Genomic DNA, 20201 nt, shown 5'->3' on the forward strand with positions numbered 1-20201 from the left:
TTTAGGAAGGCTTATTTTGAAAATAAACCAGTTACAACATACATCACAAGATTAGTCTGTGATCCACACAGCTTGTATTCCTCAGAGGTTTCCTCTCAATTTCACAGCAAGTGTCCTATTTTATGTTTTGATTCCAGAACTTTTCCTCACACACAGTAGCTGAGACATCTTACTCAGAGGCACAATATGAATTGCAGTGAGGACAGTCGAGGCTCTCAGTGCCCTTCACAAAGGTTATGCTTTTATTTTAATTCAATAATTTCTTTGGGTGCTCTGATAGGCTAAAAGTGTCAACCATGAATCCTGATGTCACTACTCCACTGCCAACTCTATCATAAAAGACATAAAATGCCCAAAATATAAAAACAGCTGACAGAGACTGAAAAAATTATGTAACATTACTATGTAGCATTAAATTAGATACTCAGTATGTTGAAAACATGAAGCAAGGTGATTCAAGTTCCTCATTTAAGAAAACTGAATCCAGACATCTGCTGTTAGTGTCTTCACTGCTCCTTCCAGAAGCAGCATTACTATTAGTAATTTACTTGTTAGAAAGTAAGTAGTGTCTTTATTTTGAAAACATAAATGGAACTATTAATAATATAAGATAGAGGTTACTGGAAAGTAATAAAATGTCAAGTTAGTAAAGGCTGTAGAATTAAAATCATGTTGAGGTTTATGTGTTTGTGTCTCTTGCAAATCAGCACTTTTATACATAGTTTTCCATTAAAAATAGTCATTAGTCAAATCAAGTTATTTGCATGCCAAGCATCTGTTCTGCCACGCTGCAATGGTAAAATGACAGGTGAGCAGCACAGGCTACACTGCCACAGAAAGAGATTTTCTTCTTCAGACACACAAGGTGTTCTTTTGAATCTTCAAAATCTGTACAGTTGGAGTTTTTACACTGACGTGAGGAACCACTGAGAAAATGTTCGCAGTTCAACTGAACGATTCTCTTTTCAACAACATTTCATTACAGTGTTTGCCCATCAAGATGGGCAACATAGGTAGTCTTGCTATATTGTCCATATTCCTGCTTATTAACTTTGTGGTGGGCCTCCCAGCTAATGCATGGACGGTGTGGCTCATTTGTCGTGGAACCAGAGAGCTACTGGCTTCAGAAATCCATTTCCTAAGCCTGGCAGTTTGTGAGATACTTTACTGTTTGGGACTGCCAGCACAGTTGTACTGTATGTACGGCTTTGAACAGGTGATGAGGACACCAAGGCAACATGGTGGTCTTGCTGAGCTGCTGAAGATAAATTTGTCTCTGGTGTGGACTGGCAGGCCCTTATTTCAGAGCTGTATTTGTGTGGAACGTTTCTTTGCTGTGGTCCACCCTTTGATCTTCATCAGGTAAGTATTTCAAATGATTTTCTAGTCTTTTGGTCAGACCTGTAACAAAAGAGATATTTAGTGAACAACACTGTGCTGTTTCCATTTTCCAGGTTAAAACCCCTGAAATACAAGGTGGCACAATGCGCTCTGTCCTGGTGTGTCTTCTGTTTGTCTATTTTGTGCGTTAATACATTGCCAGAACAAGAAAGCACTGGATTGATCTTGTTTATTCCCATGTTATCCATATTTTTGTACTGCTGCTTCCAAGTTCTATGTTCTCTTATGAGGCCCAGTCCAGGAAAGGGGGGAGGAGAAAAGAGAAAAGGAGACAACATGAAGAGAAAAGCGTTTAACATAATTTTAGTTCACCTGGTATGTTTTTTGTTCAACTATTTACCATCACTGGCGATTCACTACTTAAGACAACAATTTCATATTTCAGCTGAAGTTGCTGACCTCTTTATAGGTCTGGGAATAGTCTGTGGGAATGTCCAGCCCTTACTCTACCTGCACCGGGCTGGGAAACTATCCTGTGCCAAGAGAACACAGGCCTGAAGCTTCAACACGCAGAAGTAAATATAAAATTGATGCTGGGTGTACAGTGAAAACCCGTAAAACCATAGTTCTGACTTCTACAAGAAATCTTCTGTTAGACTTCAAGACTCATTGTTTGTTGATAGAAATCCCTGTTTGAGGCTAAATGCAGAGGAACACAAGCCTCAGTTCAAGTAACTGGAAATGTTGTTTTTGTTAATGTGCATGCAGCGTTGTGGAGGCAAGCAGGTGTAGAAGCACAAAGAACACCAACACAGGTGTCCCTGGAGAAAATTTGCATTCACAATGGATATTAAAATGATTTTCTTGTCATTTGTCATTGTATGGTCATGGAGTAATCAGTCAAGGTAGACTTAAAGCAGTAAGCAGTAAAGCAGTGTGCCATGACCTAACATCAAAGTGAGATAATGGACATCAACAAATCACTTGGGTGTAAATAACTTTCATACCATGACAGGAAACAGAACCGTAATAAAACTTTGGATAAATTAACAAAATTCAAATATTTATTCATTAAAATACACTTATGTCCCGTACAAAAACAGCAAACAATCGCGACTAAAAATAGCAGGAAGGTGAATTCTTTGTGGCAGTTTCCTGGGATAAGAAATTAATTTCTACTGCTGCCATATAACACCACCTCAGACACACTATTTTTTACATAGTCATTGTTTTCATTCTGTATTTTGGATAAAAGTGTTGGTCTGACAAACAGTGACTGTTCATGATAACATGACATCATTGCCCTCATATCTCTTGGCATTTTCCTTCCCACATGTGATCCAGTTAAATTACCATTTACACAAGGCAAAACCCACCCTGTTCCCCTCCTGCAGTACAATACTGTATCATTGCTTTCAAACAGACAGTGTACCATATTCGTTATTTGATCTTCCTATTCCACAATGTTTGTCGTTTACACAGTCTCTTGGTTCAGCAGCTGGTGAGCATAGATAACATCTTCATAGTGGTATTTCTCTGCTATGGCCATGATGGAGTCATTGCACCGAATTCTGCTCAAAATCTGCAGCACTTCAACCACAGCAGACCTACAGGTCACAGAGACATACAAGTACGGGTTAGAGAATGACAATATTGTTGTTGTGGTTATAAAAATATGAAAAGAAAAGTCATGATATCTGTGTGAAAATATAAACACTAAATAAACAAAGTAATATTTTGCCACTTATGTCACAATAGGTAGGCAATGGCTACGTGCTGGTGCGTCATCAGAAACCGTTTTCAATAGAATAAATTCAATCAAATAACATTGTTGCTACACTAAAATTCAAACTCTTCCATTCCATTTTCAGTCTCTCAAAGCCTTTATCATCACACCTAAATTTTTATAAATATAACTGTGGAAACCAAACTTTACACAGTTCCTTTATAAGCACAGCAATCAATGTATAGTCACTTTGTATATTTTACCAGTTGTTCATATTAACACTGATCGTGTTTTGATTAGGTCTGCTGCTTGTAACACCAGGAGACAACAAACAAATATGCTGAAATATGCTTACAGAAGTGGGTAATACCTAAATGTTTTTATTACCTAGTGTGTGGGTCTTTGGGAGACTGCTGTTTGCATATGTTATGAACTGTCTGAACTAAGTGGTTTCTAAAGTTCTGGAGCTGAGGCAAACAGACGGTCTGTCCTTTGAGCCATGCGAGTGGCAGACTATCTGCTATCTGGAGAAAGAGAGACAAAGAGAAGCAGTGTGAGGTTAATCAAGAGAAACCACCAGACCACTGTAAATATCAAGTGCACAAACATCAAAAACATACGCATTCCACATTACAAGCGATAAAAGTAAACACCTTTCTGCATGCATGGACAGCATTCTTGGGCAGTGTCTGACTGCACAGAGTGATCATCAGGTATCGGTTCAGAAGTTTGTCCAACATCAGCTCCTTTAACACAGACTCAGGAAGCAGCACATCCCATTTTCCCATGTTACCTAGTAGCTGAAATAAGCACAAAACAACTGTTAACAACCAGCAGCCTGAAAGAAAGTAACACCTCACTTGGAAAGACTGAGAAGGTCTAAGACACGAAAATGTTTTTAAAAATTATGTGTTAGTTTGTGAGAAGCACTTTTATTGACATCCAGAACTGCTGATCCCTGAAGCGAGACTGAGGAGACAGCCGGTCTTCGAGAAACCTGGACAGAAAACAAACACTATTTTGACTGATGTAATCTTTCAACAACACAAGTTAAAGGGTCAATGACTGACAATTTTATCTCATGACAGAGCAGAAACATTGTATATATTGTATGCTTAGCAAGGAAAAGAAGAGAACTTAGAAAAAGAAAAGTCATTCCTTTACAAGGATGACACTGATATCTGTTTTCTCCTGGTTAGTCATTCAAACAACCTTTTAATGTTCAAATTGAAAGAGGCAACAAAAGAAACTGACTTTTTGGGGTACAGAGGGATGAAGACATCTTCGTCTACACAGCTCCTCAGCCGGCCAATCACAGCCTCTGTCAATGCCTGCGTGGGACATAAATACACATCGTTAATATAGTGTGTATATACATTTATATATATAAAGCATGTCACTGTTTTTCATATCATGTCTTATTATTATACATTATGTACTAAAATCACTCTAAAGCTTGGAGCATATTGCCTAAGTGTAACCTTTAAAAGGTTAAAAACTGGAAAGGATGATTTCTGTACTATTCTGAACTATATAAACTTTAGTGGCTTAGAAATCTTGAGGGCAATTTCACTATCTTTACTTACAAGCATTTGTCTTGTTCATTACAAGTGCCATTCATACATACTATATATTGTTTGTTTCAGCACAGTCTGCCATCATTTCATGTGGTGATACATAACATTTGATATAAATTCTTACACCAACAAAAAAAATGCATATTATGAAATTCTTACATTTTTACATGACTTACAAATTTACGAAAATGTGATTAGTGCCAGATGGAAATAAATGCCTTTTTTTTCTCTGAAATAAATGATATTGTTAAATGTCTGATGAACAATGTGCTTTATTTGAAACAAACATGCACTGCATGTATATATATTACTCTTACTCTGAACTCTGCTCTGCGACTGTGACCTGAATATCAGCTGAAGCTACTGCTTTTGCACAGGCGTGTTTTGAGAATTTTTGAATCATTGCAATGAAAAGCAAAAAAAAACAAAAAAGTGTTTCTTTATCGTTCAAAGTAAGATGCAATGTCAGCCTTATGCTGAACACCATGGAAAAATTTTCAAAATTGAATTACAGACATGTTTTGTCACAGAAAAACGCATGATAGCTTCAGAATGAGTAAGTTCTGTTCTTCACGTCATGTAGCAACTGATAAGTAGGAGTGTAAAATGGGTGAAGAAGAAGTTAATCAATGTATTATTTTGCAGTCTTTTGATCTGTCTTTATAACACACTGGCTTTGAAGCAGAAGTGTGTTTTTTATCTCTCAAACTCCTGAACACACAGACAGTGCTGTGAGGAATAGTTCTAAAGTAATTCAGCAAAGAAGAAGGGGTGTGGATATGGATGCACTTTGTGTCTATCGGCCTCTAAGGATTAAGATGTTGGCTTTACCTTAACAGGTTTACTTTGCTGCCCTTCAAAGATGGAATAGTCCTCCTTCAGTCCGTGACAAACATCAGATAGACTAACTGATTGATGACTGGACAAAGGATCCCACACCAGCTCCACATAGGCTAAACAAGGACAGGACAAATACAGTTGTAGTTCCACTGCTACTTTTTAGAGAAATAATTACCTAAATCCCAATGCAGAGCTGCAGTGAAACAATAGAGAAGACAGATGCATGTTGTGCTTTGCCTCCACTGAGAGAAATCCAGTCATCTGTGACTTTGGCCATTAACAGTGGTTTAACTGGGAGATTGGGCATGCTTGTCATCACAGAAGTAAGTCATGAGTTTGTGATCTTTATTGCTACTTCAAAACTATCTGCAGCTTTCCCTCCAACACACACATCCGCTCTCACCAGAGCAGGTCCAGATCCTCAAGTCTGTCAAGGGCAGTATTCTTTGGTGCTGCTATTACTCATGACATTTAATTCATTAGACTCATACACAGTATTATAATAAGAGTCCATAATACAGTATTTATATAATAAGATCAAAATAATAAACAAATTCGATAATAATACTTATAATGTATCTAACATATGGTAATGACTGCATACAGGAGGCTACATTAGCATTAAAGTTGCACATTTTTAAATTAATTTAACACTAACCACAACTCTTTGTTTCTTTTTACTGATCCAAAATCCTCATCCTGATCCTCAAAAACAGCACGTTAGGCACTTACAGCCTAAACCAGTAACTATGTGCTTTTTCTCTTTCTCTCTCTCATTTTAACATAGTAAACATATTGAAAATACTGCATGACTCAATTAATTGGATACTGCACTCATACAATCATATTGCGGTTTTGATAATATTTTAATTAATTGTTCGGCCCTAGTGTTTGTTACCTGTTATTTTGGGTAAGACAGTCTTTTCTATGACAGCAGACAGTGTCTGTCTGTCTGTGCGCTCTAGCTCCTCATGGCCATGGCCATGACAGAAGGTCTCCACTGCTGTGAACCATGGAAGGTTTTCAAAGTCCCCACTAGCATCCTGGAATATACACAAATTACACTAGACACATAATATAACATGTTGTGTTATGCAAGATCTGATCTCTGGATTTGTGTCCACATGTACCTTTAGTGGGTTCCATGCCAGTAGCTGATGTCTTATGATGGGGTTCAACAGCTTAGGCAGACAAAGAGAGATGTAGGCACTGTGATAAGAGTCAGCGTAAGATCCTCTCCACTCCACAAAGCGGAAAAGAATCTTCTTTACGTCGCAGAACTCGTCCTGGACATCAGAAAATACTGCCTGGGACCTTAGCAGGATATCATCTGGAGAGGGGAGAAGAGAGCAAAGAAAAAAAGTCACACAAAGCAACAAAGGGATCAGAAAAGAGATTTAGACTGCAGCCTGGCAGAATTTTATTCTATCAAACTTTATAGTGTTAAAGGTATACTGTTCAAATAAAACCCTGACCTATAGGTGAAGCTTTTTAATTGAACAGATAGAGAGCTGAACAAATTCCTCACCTTTCTTCCTCTGCAGCTGCTCCTTGTCTTCTGCTGAAAGCTGTGTGTCTTCAGGTATATCAAAGTCTTCCTCAGCTTTAACACCACAAACTGTTTCACTGCAACAAATATCATACAAACATCTGTGTAAGAGGAGAGAGGGGTACCTATTTCACAGACCTTGTAAACACCTCTTATTTGTAATACTTTGAACTGGACTGGATTAAATCAATGTTGTAAGCATTTCTTATTTACCATTGCAATTTAATTTAATTTAATTTAATTTACTTAAAAAATTAAGTATATATACACTTACACTTGACCTTCTGATCCATCTGCTGTGTTTCCACCCTGCTCATCTGTGCTATCTAAATAAAGTGAGATAAAAACTACAGTTAATGTAAATCCTTCTTCCAGGGTATTGTGAGACATATTGTGCAGATACGGCTTGATTACAAATTCACATACAGATACATGTACACAGAGCTGTTACTCACAGCTGAGCTGCTGCAGGTAGTCAGCCTGATCCTTGATCCTCTGTCGTCTCTGAGCCACCAGCTCCTCCATGTGGTCAGCCAGCAGAGTGTGCAACTCTAGCTCCAATGAGTTGATCTCAACAACCTGTCAACAAAGTATCTTCAGTCATCATTTAAATTCCAAAGGGGGAGTATTTCTGTAGAGAAGAAGTAAACCCAAAACTGTTTCATGCAAAACTTTGACAGAGAGCTTTAAAGTTAGAAAGCAATCAAACAAAAACACATGTAGTAAATAAAATGGGATTAACAATTCACTCATTACTTAATCACATGTGGTATAAATACATACCATAATTACACCAGTTAAAATGATTAGACAACTACTCCATCAAATTTGCTTACCAACACCTGAAGTCAACCAGCTAGAAAAACTAAAACTCAACCTTAAACACTGTCATCATCTCAGAAAATTACTTTTATATTAACTTAATATCTGACATATTTTGCTTTCATATGATTGAGTGGATATTAACTGAAAAGATTTCTGACCTTCTCCCGTAGACACTCCACCAGGTTGTGGACATAGAGGATCATGGCCCTGTAAAACTTCAGCTGGTTCTCTGAGGAACTTTCCTCCAGAGTCTCCACAGAGGTTTTTGCGCTCTCAACATCACCCTCCATCCTTCTCAGCTCTGCCTGCCGTGCTCTGTGCACCTCCTTTAAGGAGTCTAGTCTAAAAAGAAACAGGAGGAATACGCAGGTGTTATGTACTGTATGTTTGATTACAACGCGTGTATTGCTTGGTAATATGGAATAACAAAAAAGAACATCAGAAAAATGTACTGGGAAATATTGTTATTAAATTATTGAGGCATGTCAAACTCATTATTGTGTGACATTAAGGGCAATAAAGTGAGAAGAAACTTACTTTCCAGTGATCCTTTTCTTCACCACTGAGACACTGATGGGAGGAAGAGTCTTTGGGATTCTGACTCCTGCTGGCCTCTTCTTTTGTCTTTGTCTGTCTTGCCTGCTGCTACTGCTGGTGCTGTAGCTGCTGGATTCACTGCCAGATGGGCTCTGAGGAGATGCAAAAAAGGAGGATAAAGGATGTCAAAGCTGCTGTTCAGAGGGGAAAAGTCACACTGACAGAAGGCTTGAGTCTTCAGAAAAGAAGGCTATTCTGACATTCCAAAATGGCCGAATGGGACAAGACATCATAGATAACTCTTCAGAGAGAGAAGAAAACTTGAAGAAACAAAGAACGAGAGAGAGAATAAGACTGTTGAGAACTGTTGTCTCAGTCTCTTCCTACCTGTTCTCCTGGACGTTTCTTGACTCCCTTCCCAATTTGTGTCTCCTCCCACAGTTCCTGCTCATCTTCATCAGTCCCTGAGAGGCTGCCATCACTTCCTCCTAGATAACACATAAACATACAAAACAGCACACCTCACATTTCCATGATGTAACTCAAAACCTCTTCACCCCATCACCTATATCGCCATCCCTCTCATACCAAGTTTCTCTGCAATTCTCTCCCTGATGCTCTTTAATCGTGGGGCGAACTCTATTCTTCTCTCATGATCATCCTGCTCATCATCATCATCAACCCTGTCTTCGTCATCCCCTCTGCTGTAGTGATCAGGGGTGCTGCCATGGGAGCTCTGGCCATCTCCACCCAGGGAAATGAACTCTTTCTGGGCTCGAGCAGCACGACGCTTCCTCCTGGCTGCTCGGATCTCTTCAGAATTAGGAATAAGTACTGTAAAGACAAAGTAACACATGAATGTAATATGTAACTACACAAGGAATATGAGTGGCAGACCAACACAGACACAACTGTTGACATACAAATACATACATACACACACACACCAAATACCACTTATTAAGTAATAACAAAACCACATCAGCAGCAATAAAAAGATGGCTATGTAATGCTGCTGGACAATAAATGTATACTGTGTGACTGATGCTAGTATTGTAATCGGATATTAAATAATAAATAGTCTGAAAATACGTACATTTCATTACAAAACAATTTGTTTTAAGTGTTGTGGCCGGTGAGTAGGAGTTAGTAGTATGCATTGGCAAATATGGAACATAATACTTCTAATCATGTTTTCATTAGTTTATGTTCACTTGAAAATAAGGATAAACGTGTTTTCCTAGGCTGAGGACAATCCCTTATATCTACAATGGGAGCTGGTTCTCTTCCAATGAGGTCATGTTTTTACAGAAACCCAGAAAACATTGGGCTAATATATCCAAACCACACTCTGGCTCTAGAGAGGCACTTTCACATTTTTATGTTACCAGAAAGTCACTGTAAGTTATCCTTCAACCAGGGAAAAAGAGGTTGAGATTGATGAGGGTTGTGAGTCAGATTTTTTCTTTTGACACAAACATAGAGAATACAATCACAAGAACAAATACCTGTTTTAGTAGCGGAGTGGCTGGAGTCTGACGCTGGACTGAATGATGGAGACCCGACACCACCTTTATCATCATCGCTGTCATCATCATCATCATGATCGTCATCATCACTACCATGTGATGAAGCCTGACTGTCATAATTTTGCCTGTAAGAACCAGATGATGCGACACTTCCACCTGCAGGGGCTGAGAGAGAGAAAGACATGGCAATGGAAAAACACTGTTATGTTATTATCAAGTTAATTACTGAAATAAGACAGAGATCTTAAACCTTATTTCAAAGACTAAGACGTGTTCTGTGTGTAGGCTGATATTGCTCAAACATTTTCAGCGAACAGGAGTTTGCATTAGTAAGTATCTCTATACTGGATCAGATTTTCTCTGTCTCTGATGACATGCAAATGTTTTGCCTCTTTTCCATGAAATCATGAGTAAATGTTTGTCAGATTACATTACAGCCACACATAGGATACAGAGTCAGATGCAAGTTTTTGAGGTATTTTATTATTTAGTCTGAGCTCATTTATATAAATGAGGTGAACAAAATATTACAAACATCTCTGAGTATAACAAAACAATTCAAAAGCACCACAAACTACAGCATCCAAGAAGACTGAATTAACACCTCCTTAAAGAAAAACTAAATATTATATCCTTCATTGAGGTAAGATTTATTGCAAGGTTGTTGTACTAGACTGCATGAGTGCCATAATGATCTGACAGCTGAGTCTGACATATGTTTAGGGTATATACACTGCATGTGATCGTAAGATTTGTGTACACAATGCCACATCTGTCATGGTGATCTGTGTGTGTGTGTAAGGGCCATGTCTGTTTCTAATATAAACCAGTCAGATACCTACTTGTGCTCTGGATGGTCTTAGCAGGTGAAGCCTCCTTCTTCCTTACTTGGAAGACAACAGCTTTATCAGAGGATTTCTTCAGTTTAAATGTTGGCTCCTCAGCTACAGCAGTAAAAAGAAAGCCAGAGATCCATGAGCAAAAAATGAATCACTAATCCCAAACTTTGGCAATACAACTTCATAACATAACCACAAAACCTAAAAACCAAACATGTACTCCTTCTATGCTACAACAATATTTCCTTGCCACAGGTTTCTTTCTTTGACGCGTACGTTGTCCTAACGTTCGTTCCAACTGCCGTCGAGTAACGTTAACGTTAGCCTAACGCAATAGTTACACTTATTCACCTTCTTTTTCGTCAGAGAAACTGAGGGTGGAGTTTGCTTTCTTCTTAATCGCATCTTTGTCTTTTTTCCTCTCTTGTATTTCTTCTGTCACTCCCAACGTCTTATCGTCTTCCCCGTCACTGCTGTCCGGCTTGGAAGGAGTCGCTTCACGCTTGGAGCTGCAAGAGATGCCGCGGCCGTGGGAAACACTGAGCGGCTTATTTACCACAACTGGAGCTTTATCACCTTCCTCTCCATTTCCCCTATTCTTCTGCTCGTCCTCTTCATCACTTGAGTTCTCTTTTCTCTGCCGAAAGTTCCTGCGGGGCTTTTTATTGAACATTTTCGCTCCACTTGCACGGGGGTGGAAGTACTTGGACCGTAAACTAGAAGTAGACCATGGTTACGTCACGTCAGAAATCGTTTGACAAAGTCGTAAAATAGAACGTAAAACAAGCGCAGTGCACTATGGGTCATGTAGTGAGTATATAAGGGCTAATCAAAGAGTAAAATAAAACAACCTTCTATCTTTACGTTCTTCTGATTTTTAAATCATTAGTTAAAACATTTTCACATATGGCAGTCAACTGTAATGTTAACACTAGGGCCCACTATTTTCCAGTCAGACCACCCTTCTCCGGACCACCTGTTCTAATAAGCAGGCAAAATATTCAAGTTAAATTGGTATTGAATGGCTGTTTGATCCGGAGATTATCTGTGGTAAAAATGATGACCAAAACTAAGCGAGTTAAGGAATATTTGTTCTAATAGCGACATGTGACAACATTAGAGCACTCGGTAGTTAGGTGAAGTCAACGCAGGACTTTAAATGAGAAAAACAAACGACTGTAGTTCTTCTGTTGACTTCCTCCTTATTTTTCGTCCATCACATCTCCCATCAATTGTTATCCCTTTCCATCTGTTCAACTTTTGTCCCTTTCTGTCTCTCTCCTCCCATTCAGTAGACGGTCAGACGTTAACAGCGCCTCCCTGCCACCGCTCACTCGTCGTCAGCCATGTTGTTGGTGTGACACTGAGCTGTCAGCAACAGGTTCTCTGAGTAACAACGCTGCTAAACTTAAACATTTTTCCAACAAATACCGCTCTCTTCGGATAATACGTCTCTACAGTGTGTCTGGGGAGCTGTTCAGAAGTGGTGGGTGATCATTTCGGGTCCCCCAGAAGCTCAGAAGTTGATGTTTTTGCCCGCCCTGAGAGAGGTACGCAAGCGAAACTGCTTATCTAAGCACGAGAGTAAGTTTGATATTGTTATGGTAATGTTTCCATATATAGCTTTTTTGCTACATAAACTTCGGGATTATGTATAATTTCGCTTGTTAGTGTTGGTTTAGATTTTTGATTCAGGAATATGAAAGAAAAGTGTCTTTGAAGGGGCTGATGCTTCTCTGCTCATCCCTCCTCAGAACAACCTGGGATGGGAGTTACGTCGGTTAGCTAGCTAAGTTATGATTTCATTAGACGTTAGTTATGATCGATACCCAAACACGGTGTATGCTATTGACAGTCCTGAGGGGAGCGCATAAGTGGAAAGTAAGTTGTAAAGGCAGATTTGCAGGAAAGTCTCCTAAATTCCTCTCGGTTCAAACTAGTTATGCAGGTTGCAGGCATGTCCCAGACTAGCTGGTGACAAGTGATCAGGGAATGTTACTCAGTTTATCTCACAGACACACAGAGGGGCGTTCAAGTTAGTGTGAGTTTGTGAATTTAAAAAAAAATCTGTGACCCCCAGTGGGATGACTGCTCAGTTATGTATATATTTAGAAATTTTGGACTCATTTGATTTGTCCCACAGTGGATGTCTTGTTCTGAGAATAGTATGAAGTGACATACTCTGGGCCTCTGGTAAGAAAGCAGCACTTCATCATTGAAATTTACAAGCAACCAGTGGCAGTTTACTGTGGGAATACAGATACAGATTGGTTTTGACCTCCACGTTTGCACACTTGTGCCGGGCTAAAGCATCCTCATGGCAGAACAATTAAATCCTTCCAGCAGTTCTGTTGTGTAGTTGAGCCGCACCTGGGACCTTTCTGTAGAGTGAAAGGCCAGGGTATGTATTTACATTATCTTCATTATTAATACAGTGTTAACTTCAGCAGCAAAGCTATCATAAACTGAACCACTGAATCACTGACATGCTATTTGTGATCTTTGTTACTGTTACAAGTATGACCCTATGACTTGAAACAGCATTTGCAAAATTACATCAACAGAGACCACATCTGGACAGGCCCTCCTCCCCCTCCCTCTTCTTCATATTTTCTCCATTATAACAACTGTAAAAATGATGAAGAGGAATGACATGTATGCCGCAGTTAAAATATTCTAACTCTGTTTCACACTGTACAATAACAAATTATCACAGTACTTTCTACAGTCCTGTCATATCTTCCTGATATATGGACAAATCAAGGTGGGTCAGAGCAGACCAAAGGAGGGAGAGGCATGCCTTGCCTCTTAAGAAAACAAAACCCAGCACTGCAAACAGTATTAATCAGACTCCAAACACTGCAAAAGGCCTTTGCAGCCCTTTCTGAATGCGTGATGAACACCATGGAGGCTGGGGTGTTCACAGCAGAGTGGGTGGTTGCATTGTTGTGCTGAAATATCATTTTGACAAGGCAGGCTGAATATTTAACTCGATGGTGGGAATGAGTCATAAATAAAGAGCAAAAAATAACAGAAGAGAGGAGAGTGACTGATAAAGGAGACGAGCAGTTTTACTCTATACAGAAACAGACAGACAGAGAGGGAGTGAGACAGTCATTGGGCAGAGACTCGCTGATGGAGTTGATGTCATTGGTGTGAGGTCACCGAGTGACAGTAGCTGAAAATCAATGATTTCATAGAACAGCAGGCAGTGTTTGTTTCAGAAAAGAGTAGTGATGAGGATGAGTCAGGGTCACATAACCAGTAGGGTTACAAATTAGGTGCAGATAAAGATTTACAGTGACACAGATAGGGATCGGAAACCTTGACAGTAAGGGAATGAGGAAGTGGAGGGATAAAGAGAGGAGGGAAGGTTAACCTAAAACTTCAGTGACTCCTCTCCCTAGTCCCGTCCATCTCAGTTTGGTTCTTTGTTGTGTACTTTATTTCCTTCTGTCAGTATAAGAGACAGTCTACATGGCAGCATGGTGTGATATAAAAAGTGGACATTAAACAGAGCATCAGGGACAAACAACACAGACAGATGCACTCAGTGTGAGAAAACAAGAACAAGACATTTGTGGTTCAAAGCTGCTGCTGAAGGAGCTAAGGTCAGGGACAGCCAGGTTATTTATCCAACAGGATTCTGTGTTGTATATACTAACGGTGAGACAGTGAGGTACCAAAGCATAACTGAAGCAGGTGAGACATAGCCAAGCCATAAATGAAAAGACAGAAACCACCTTCTGGGGAGGTGTGCTGTTTCTCTCACCATAACACTCCTACCAGACATTAATTCACCATTAAGTGGCTCACACCGAATCGTTTTTTTAGTCCTACGAAAATATGAAAGCTGAAGAAGTTTGTGACCTACTGTTGGTTTTACCTCTGGTTAATTAACAAGGACTGACCAGATAAGCAGAATATATTGATATAACATAACAGGAACATTAAATGTATAGTTAATCATATAGTAAGAGCTGCACTCCATTTAGCTTTACTAGTTGGCCAGAGCCATACAACTGTGTACTGGTTCACTAACAAGGCTTACTGATACACTTAAAGGGAACAGAGTCATCGTTAATGGTATTAGTTATGGTAATGGCTAAGTGTAGGCTTTGATTTGTCTTGTCAGTCTCCACATATGAAAATAAGCTAAAGAGTATAATATGATTTTCTGTGATTGCTTTTGTCATGAATTCTTAATGTACACATTTAAATGGTGCTCCCGAAATCTGCAGTGACCGACAGCATTTTTGCATGTACGCCTGGATACATCTGTATAACATCTGATCCACAACCCTGCATGCATTTACATCAGTGTTTAAAAAACATTTTCATTATCTCAAGTCTGCCCGTATTTGTTTTGAGATTCTAAATATTCCAGTTAGTTACACGACAGTTTTGCAAACAAACAAGATGAGTCTCAGATCGAGGAAGCAAGGTCATGAACAGTCGTCATAAGTTGTTAAATTGTGTTCTTTGCAGGAAGATTTCTAGTTGTTTTTCACTGGGTTTGCTGAAGAATACAGGAAGAGGAACTGTTTGGTAATCTTTTAACATTCCAGCCCAGACTCATTTTTCTTTCTGAGAAAATTATGTAGAATGAAAAAAAAAAAAACAGATCAAGTACCCCCCTACATACTAAGTACCCAGCTGTGTGCAAGATCTGTAATGTTACATATATGTTATACTTTTCTTCTTTTTTTTTTTTTTTTTTTTTTGATTAGGTGTTTGTGACACCTGTGTCACCGTGGGTTAAGCGTAAACTGTACAGATTGCACTGGCTCCCAGTTTCCCAGTAACAACCAGTAAACTTAATTTACTAGACCAGTGAGATCTTTGTGAGGCCTTGTTAAATAAACACCACATAACAAACAGGTATTGTATGTACATAGATACAGACACATTCAGCTGATCTCAGGTCGATTGGCCTCATTTAATCGGCGTATTCCCAGACCAAACCAGACTTGTGTGTGTGAAGAAAAACAGCAAAATGTCAAAGTATCATCTTTGTTATAATATTTCTTTAGTGCTTGTATGTTCCACCACCTTGGCATGACTGTGGACGAGTCGTTTCATAAACTACAGGTTTGGACCCAACGAGTTGTATGTCTGTTTATGTTGTCAACCACAACAGCAGTAATGAGACTGTTGTATATGTGCAAGCTCAAGGGTGGGCTTGCACATTCTCAGCACTGGTTCAGAGTATGTTCCAGAGAGTATGCTCTTGCTGTTACAGAGAATTATAAATACACACCAAGCAGTATTTATTCATTCATTCTTTACAAGGATCTAGACTACACTGTGTACTTTGAAAGATTTTTCTGAAGGTATCAACATTACCCAGCCATGTTTAGTGATCACGCCAACCTGTATGTAAAAGCAGTGAAAATTTGTGTTGTTTGTAATGGTTTAACCTATGCCACCTTCTCCAAGCTGACTGTAAAGCTTTGAAAATAGCGCATCTGGCTTCCAGTCACAGGCACTTTCTTGTAATCTAATGTCCATTTTAAAGCCTTGCTTTCAGTGGTTCTTCACTACATGTTAAGTACAAAGCGGAGTTTTGTCTTTAGGGTAGGGACATTGTTCAAAAATTTGCATGAGGTTTGCAAAGCTGAGTCTACCACTGAAGTCAGTCACTTGTGCTACTTTAGTCAGTCGTTCACTCCATCAGTTGGTCAAGCAGCCATCCACTTAGGAAAAATCAGACTCTCTGTCTCTGTAGAGACAGTAAACCTCAAAGCAGACAGTCCACTGCTTTCATTTATTCATTTTATTTTATATTGAAGGGCTGATATTGTTGGCAGTTGTCAGCCCATTGCTCCTCTGTTGTATTGGCACATATAAATGTGTTGGGCAAATAAATGTGATCAAACTAGCCTTAGCACTAGATTCAGTGGTTTGTCTAACAGAAGCAGGATGCTTCAAACAGGGTTACAACTACTTGCTGTTGTTTGTCAAGCAAACTCCACTGCCATCCACTCATACTTGAGTGTTTAAGCACTCACTCATTTTGCTGCACCTCTTTGAGTAAATGTGATGGATCCTGCTTGAAAATGTGTTTTCAAGCAGAATGAATATGAATAATACATGAACGTGAATAATACCAAAATGAACTGGTCACTACCGATCAAGCTCTGTGTTCCACATAGTCTGTCAAATAGGCCAAATAATGCCCTCTGTTAATAATTGTTTTTATAATAAAGAAAGAAAGACATGAAGAACGAGGGCAGGGTGAAAGAGAATAAGGCCTGAACTGAGGAGAGACTCTGGGAGAGCGACAGATGGCAGGCTGCAGATTAGCCCTCCCTTGCTGTTCTATGCCCTTGTCAGAGCATTGATCAGGCTTCTTTATGTCATGCATGTTTTCTCTCACAAAACTCAGAGAAGTCAGCGACCAGTAATTCTGCTTCCCAAACATTACTCACCGATCTGTTATTCTCATACTACCCCAGTTCTGAATGTAGCTCTGATTGTTGATTCATATTCTTTGGGACATCAAAGCTCTCCCTCTGCCAAAATCCACGATCACTTCCTGTCAGCTGACGTAGGACAAGGAAATGCTTGTCCGTGGGTTACCGGACAGGATGTGTTGAGCAGAAAGATTGGAATTTCTCTCCTCCTTTTCCTGCTCTTACGGCATCATGTGAGTCTGACTGGCAAATAGGAGAGAGGTAGTCATGGAGGAAGCAGGTGTTCAGTATGTCAGAAATAAAGTGAATTTGAAAGCTGCAGAAATTACGAAAGTGAGTTTCACCATGTCCCCGACCAAGATTAAGATAAATTCAGCTTTGTATTTGGTGTTGTATTGCATGTATTCACATCAGTTGCTCAAAAGAAATGCTTAGATTTTGTTTTCACAGTACATGTTCCTTCTGCTTACTCTGTATTACAACTTACTGAAGAAAAAGTTCTTCCACTGCAAAAACTTTTTATATCTAAATAAAGGAGTCTCCACAGCTGGCTCTGTCACCTGATCGCACTGCTACATACCACATTTTGAGAAATCTTCTATTTAACTGATAAATTTATTCAAAGAAAATGGAGACTTTTCACAAAAAGTGGGCCATCCTGCCACATAAAACAGGTTTGGGCCACAGCAGCTCCATTTCCTGGCTTTGCATGTGCATGACTCAACAAGAATGGGTTCAAAGAATGATGCAACAGACTTTGAGAAAGGCATAGTCATGGGTGACAGGAAGGAAGGTTTGAAATCACTGAGAATGGAGAGTTGCTTGGATGGTGTTGGTGGGTGTGTCCACCACTTCGACCCAAACTAACAACAACTGTCAGATGGACTGTGACTCAGTTTTGCATCAACATTCATCCCCAGGAGATGTGATTCTTTGAGTGAGATTTTTTTATTGTAAAATCGATTGTCATGTCAGCTGTCATGCACATTCAAGCCCCCCTCAGAATTCAAGTGTAATCACCTCTGACTTTTCATCTAGGACAACTAGGTTTAGGTCATCTGGATAAAATTTTAATTTGTCTAACATTTTGGTTTATGACCAAATTTCATTCACAACTAATGACATTTCTATTAGCTTCAGATACACTTTGTGTTTAGGGCTGACTAACAAACATTGGCACCCTAACACAGCAAAATAAACATGGTTACACCTGCTTAGCATCAGCATGTTACCATACTTTTGTTAGCATGAAGCTCAAAGCACTGCTGTAGTACAGCACAGCCTCAGAGAGCTGCTGTTGTCCCAGAAGTAAGTGCAATAAAATGATATAATTGTCATTTTAAGGCCATTTTATGTCACTGATATAATGATATCGTAGCATAGTAATGCAAGAACATCCAAAGGGATCAAGGATATTAATATCACATTAAAATTGGAATATAAAATAGAATACCCCAAGTAAAAAATCACAAATAAAATTAAACCACACTACCATAACAATATATAAAATGTGAATGTCATGTACATGTATCTATAAGGCGATGAGATATGTGCAGTAAGTTGACATGTTATTTATCGTGGCAGGCATACTGAGTCTAACTGTGAACTGTTCAATAAAGCTGGTAATGTTCTCATATTTATTTTTGTTTTACTTTTTGAGGCAACCCATAGTTGATGAACGATGGTAACATTTTGTCTCTTGGCACAAATAGTGATTTGTCCACAGTTTCAGAGCACACAGTGGGTCACAGTCTCACCAAACAGCAGATGATCACTCTGTGTCTCTCCTGTCCATGGTAACCCTGTTGGCTATAGAATGAACATGATGAACACATCTGACGACTATCTCTGCATCAAACATGGGCAGTAGCGTGAAGAATTGATGTCTGTTTAACAAAAAGACACCAGAGGTCTTTTGTACAGTCACGGACACAACCTTTGTTAGCTGCCATCAGAGCCTTAAGGTGCTCCAACGCACTACTTTCCTGTGGGTTGTACTTATATAGACATAGAGTATAAATGTGTTTTTACGAAGGTTTATCGGTATTGCTTGTATCGTATTGGTCTCTGGCCACTACAGAGCCTGTGTGGTTAGTGTTGGAACATATCCCAGTAGTTGAAAAGCGTTGGGACGTGGCCAGAGTGCTCCTGAGTGAAGAGAACAGGAGGAGCCCTGTTTGACTCTGCTGACTGACCAAAATCTCTCCCTCTCCATCTATCTCTGTTTCACTTTCTCCGCCTTTTTCTCTCCCTCCTTCTCAGTGACACCACTGTCCCGTCTTAGCTGCAGTACTTGACTGATGATTGGGCTGTGACTGTGTGTTTTGCAGATGGCTGCGAGCAATAGCTGAGGACGCTGCCGGGAGTTCCCCCTCTGTGTATCTGCCAGCTGCAAGAATGAATGGTAAGACCACTGCAGTTTGTGTGTGAGTGAGTTTGTAAGAGATGAGGGAGGCATTGCTTGAAAAGGGAAGTGGGTGGATGCATCTGTGTAAGCTGCTGTGTGTCCTAAAGTCCTGCAGGTCTGCTGAGCCCAACACATTACTAGTCTTAGTATTAATTCCCAGTTTGATGTGTGTATGTGGCTGCACATGCAGTGTTTCTGTGTCTGCCTAAATACACACTGTTCTGTTATTTTGCTCCTTTTGTTTCTTATTGTTTGTGTGAGTGAGGTCCTTCTCTGGACAAGTTAACTTCCAGTCCTACCTTTAGTACAGCTGTTGTGCTCTGTGGTCATTTTGAAGTTGGTTCCATTTCTTTTCATATTTTTGATGGCAGCTTTGTTTACAGGGCAACCTGCAGGACTTAAGTTACAGGAACTATGCATGATTGATTAGGGTGAAGTCAGCTGCCTCTTCACTGTGTCTGCTGAGACAGTGAATATCCCCTCTGGAGTAAACACTAATGTGTAGTAAGCCATGATTGGGTAAATATTAGTGTTGCTCTGCACTCCTGGCTAAACAGAGTGACACAGCATCACTGGCAATGCTGCACTTCATTATCACTTTGTCATTATGAGTGC

The 20201-nt window shown here is 39.6% G+C and overlaps 2 protein-coding genes across 4 annotated transcripts in view; one reads left to right on the plus strand and one right to left on the minus strand.

The window, feature by feature from the left end:
- Positions 1-2383: 2383 nt before the first annotated feature.
- gcfc2 (GC-rich sequence DNA-binding factor 2) lies at positions 2384-11580 on the minus strand. The gene is made up of 18 exons (XM_046383875.1): positions 11115-11580; positions 10767-10868; positions 9904-10089; positions 8984-9229; positions 8783-8883; positions 8396-8547; positions 8017-8200; positions 7489-7612; positions 7308-7359; positions 7013-7110; positions 6615-6814; positions 6383-6527; positions 5476-5597; positions 4322-4398; positions 3998-4064; positions 3721-3867; positions 3455-3591; positions 2384-2948 (listed from the first exon to the last, which is right to left on the minus strand). The coding sequence occupies exons 1-18, from the start codon at positions 11434-11436 to the stop codon at positions 2816-2818; spliced, it is 2595 nt and encodes an 864-aa protein (XP_046239831.1). The 5' UTR covers positions 11437-11580; the 3' UTR covers positions 2384-2815.
- Positions 11581-11861: 281 nt separating this feature from the next.
- itsn2b (intersectin 2b) overlaps positions 11862-20201 on the plus strand; it is a 29873-nt gene continuing 21533 nt past the window's right edge. For 2 of the 3 annotated variants that reach the window (XM_046383844.1, XM_046383862.1), the window contains exons 1-2: positions 11862-12313; positions 19510-19583. In XM_046383844.1, coding sequence (XP_046239800.1) covers positions 19577-19583 — 7 coding nt within the window. In that variant the 5' untranslated portion in view covers positions 11862-12313; positions 19510-19576. Of the gene's footprint in view, positions 12348-19509; positions 19584-20201 lie in introns of all 3 variants that reach the window. The other variant, XM_046383854.1, reaches the window with a different exon arrangement.

The sequence above is a fragment of the Scatophagus argus genome, chromosome 1 (genome assembly GCF_020382885.2).
Source record: "Scatophagus argus isolate fScaArg1 chromosome 1, fScaArg1.pri, whole genome shotgun sequence".
NCBI lineage: Eukaryota > Metazoa > Chordata > Actinopteri > Scatophagidae > Scatophagus > Scatophagus argus.